The sequence below is a fragment of the Lactuca sativa genome, chromosome 5, assembly GCF_002870075.4.
Source record: "Lactuca sativa cultivar Salinas chromosome 5, Lsat_Salinas_v11, whole genome shotgun sequence".
Taxonomy (NCBI): Eukaryota; Viridiplantae; Streptophyta; class Magnoliopsida; order Asterales; family Asteraceae; genus Lactuca; species Lactuca sativa.
This window is the reverse complement of record NC_056627.2, coordinates 71,552,841-71,556,291: the sequence shown is the minus strand read 5'-3', so window position 1 is coordinate 71,556,291 and position 3,451 is coordinate 71,552,841. Positions and strand designations below refer to the sequence as shown.

General features: G+C 33.7%; 1 protein-coding gene across 1 annotated transcript; it reads right to left on the bottom strand.

Moving 5' to 3' along the window:
* Positions 1-450: 450 nt before the first annotated feature.
* On the bottom strand, positions 451-2,341 carry LOC111898383 (berberine bridge enzyme-like 15). The gene has a single exon (XM_023894303.3). The coding sequence runs from the start codon at positions 2,236-2,238 to the stop codon at positions 589-591; it is 1,650 nt and encodes a 549-aa protein (XP_023750071.1). The 5' UTR covers positions 2,239-2,341; the 3' UTR covers positions 451-588.
* Positions 2,342-3,451: the final 1,110 nt, after the last annotated feature.

The following is a 3,451-nucleotide window of genomic DNA, read 5'->3' as shown; positions in this document are numbered from 1 at the left end:
AATACTCAAAATCATATATTATTTAATAATATTCATCTTTAAACAAAACACGATAACTGAACATGTATGTTACACATTCATTGACTTTCGTTAGCTGATTGACTCTAAATGAGAAGTGAACGAAAGTGTAAGTTAGTTTGGCTTTTTGAAACAAACTATTAAGTCCGTTAGATTTTCTTGAACAGACAAAACATAATTAGGTTTTTTGATCAGTTTGAAAACTTTGTTCGGCTTATAAGTCTCTCTCCCTAGTTTCTTTAATCATTTACATAATTTTGTTTATATTTCTCGTTTTTACTAATTTCTTTATTTAAAGGTATGAATTTTTGTGGTGTTGCACCCAACAATATACACTTTCAATCTTATTTTCTTCCGCCTCTTGCTTGATATGACATAATTGTCACATTGTTATATATGAACTATTAATATTTGTAAATTACATTCTAAACACGTTGTAAAAAAGTTACCTTTGATTTTTGTTGATTACAAGCGAGTTCTTTTATTTTTATTAGTTACAAACAAGTTATCCGCCAATGATAACTTAAATACTAGTTAACTATTTTACACATTAATCTAAAATCAAATAATCTAATACGAATAAGATAATACAAGAGGTGGGATGCTTTGTTCATGACCAAAGAAATTGGTTGGATCAACTTCACCTTTCACAATTGCCAACCTCCTGAAATTTCCCATAAAATACTTGCTTCCCCATTCTAATGCATGCTCGTAACTTGAACCACATCCACCCTTACCATTTGTACCAAGATCCAAATCCCTAACGTTCACGTAAGCCTCCCTTGGATTACTGGACACAAATGGTGTCATCTTCTCATATATTTCTCTTATCAAATCAACATGCTTTTTAGATGCCTTGAAATCATCATCGGTCCATCGCATGATGTACTGTATGATGTACAAATTTCCTTCCCGGTGTGCGTACGGGGTTTCAGTCGCATCTATCTCGCTCATCCTTCCACCAAATGGCTCTATCACTAGAAGCAAATTTTCTTGCAAACACCATTTCCAGATGTCTTCAAATGCTTCTTCGGGAATTGGTTTCTTCACATAGTCTGATTTAGCTACGGAATAACTTTTAGGCCACGGTCTCAAACTCCGGTCTCTTAGAGCATCAATGCCTTCTCCACTTAAATAACCGGAAAAGTAAACTACTGATTCTATCCAACTCATCTCAATGCAATCCGTTTTCTGTAATCCCAGTTCTGGAAATCTGTCCTCGACTATTTCTATAAGCTTATCAGCTGTACCCAAGAAAAGTGCGTTGATTGTTAATTGCAAAGTTCTACTTTGTTCTTGTTCAGACACCGGAGCAAGATTTATTACAAGGTGAATGAACAAATCTTCGGTGAGATTGTGCGCAACATACTGCCACTTGTTAACAATCTGAGTACCACTTCGGTCTAGCTTTTTAGAAAGACTGAAAACTGTAACTACCGGTGGAACATAAACAAGACTGATCTTCCAAGATAGTACAACACCAAAACTACCTCCCCCACCTCTAATCGCCCAAAATAGATCTTCACCCATTGAGTTTCTATCCAAGATCCGCCCATTAACATCAACAATATATGCATCTATTACATTATCAGCAGATAATCCATATTTCCTTGCCATGGTACCGAAGCCTCCTCCACTAAGGTGCCCCCCCACGCCTACAGACGGGCACTCTCCAGCTGGGAATCCAAGAAGATTACTCTTCTGAGACACCCAATAATACAGCTCGCCAATAGTTGCACCGGATTCGACCCATGCGGTGTTATCATCTAAATCAACAGTGACTGACCGGAGTTTGCTCATGTCAAGAAGGATGAAAGGGGTGTGATCATGCGAGGTGTAGGAAAGGCCTTCGTCGTCATGACCTCCACTTCTGATTCGAATTTGGAGTCCAGATGCCTTGCTGCAGATGATTGTGGATTGGACATGGTAATATGAAAAGGGTGTGATTATTGCTAATGGTTTTAGGGTTTTGTCGGTGGAATATCTAAGGTTTTGGATGGTGGATTGAAGGATAGTGGAGTACGAAGTGTCGTCTGGGGTGATGACAATGTCTGTTGATGTGAAGTTTGAAGAAAGTTTACTAGTGATGCAATCAAAAAACTCAGCAGAGTTTATTGATGGGAAAAAACCAAGGGAAAGACATAGGAGATATGATAGAAGTTTACATGAAAAGAACTTCAACTCCATTTTTTGCTTGTGGTTTTCTTTTAATTGGAACATCCGTCATCCTTTATATAAAACACTTGTCCCATTTAAGAACTGTCTTTCAAAAATAATAGTGAACAGATTTTACGTTATGCAAACGAGCTATTCTAAATTTGAGACGTTTACTTATTTATATGTCCGTTTGAGTAAATTTTAACATATAAAACGTCAAAATAGTTTATTCAAATAATTTTAGATCAAAAGGAAACTGTATGAAACATACTAGGAGCAATTTCTTAATGTTAATTTCGTCGGTAATCCGTTGGAACCCAGCTCACACTATGAGAGAGAAAAAATAGAGCTTGAAATACAAAAATGGAGCTTGAAATTAATTTTTTGATTACAATAATGGAAATCAAGGCTGAAGCTAATAGACCATAAAACGACAAAAATGAAAATTTTGATGGCACACCAATTAAGAATATGTGCATCACAATCTATACTTATATAAATTAATAAGAACCGGGTGATCTATGTGACAATAAGATACGTTTTGTTTTATTCACAAAATATGCTGATCAGAAATTGGTGGGTGACCCCGTGAACCATGGGTCATCTATGTGGCAATAAGATACGTTTTGTTTTATTCACAAAATATGCTGATCAGAAATTTTTTTTGATAAAACGAAGACCAAAACATAAGCATAAATCAATATATAGAAAATGGACAAAATGAAGGTAAAAAATGATCAAATAGACTGAAAGTAAGAAATATTAAAACACGTGTGACAAATTCGTAATGAAATATTAGTAGTAAGACGGAAAAAGGGACAAAAAAAAGTTCAAAATGGTTAAAATCTCACTTAAAGTAACAAATATTAATAGACATGTAAAATTATAAAACTATAGAAAATATTGTGGCAAAATGTTGAAAGATACAAAATGATGAGATTTAAAGTGGCAAATATTAAAAGATATGAAGCCATCTCTAATTACAAATGCTATGGACTAAATTGTCAAATTATACAAAAATTATACAAAGTATTGTGACAAAATCTTAAAACATATAAAATTATATATGGATTAAAATTGTCAAAATATAAAAAAAGTATAGAGGCAAAATTTTAAAATATACTATTACAGTAACCATGTCAATAAAGTATAATAATTATCAAATTTTCTAATCAAAACTTACTCTATCTTTTCGTTCAATTATATTTAATTGTTGGGTCCTTTTGTTTTATGTGTATATATTTTTGGTTCGCGATAGATATCTTTTTTGCAGAAT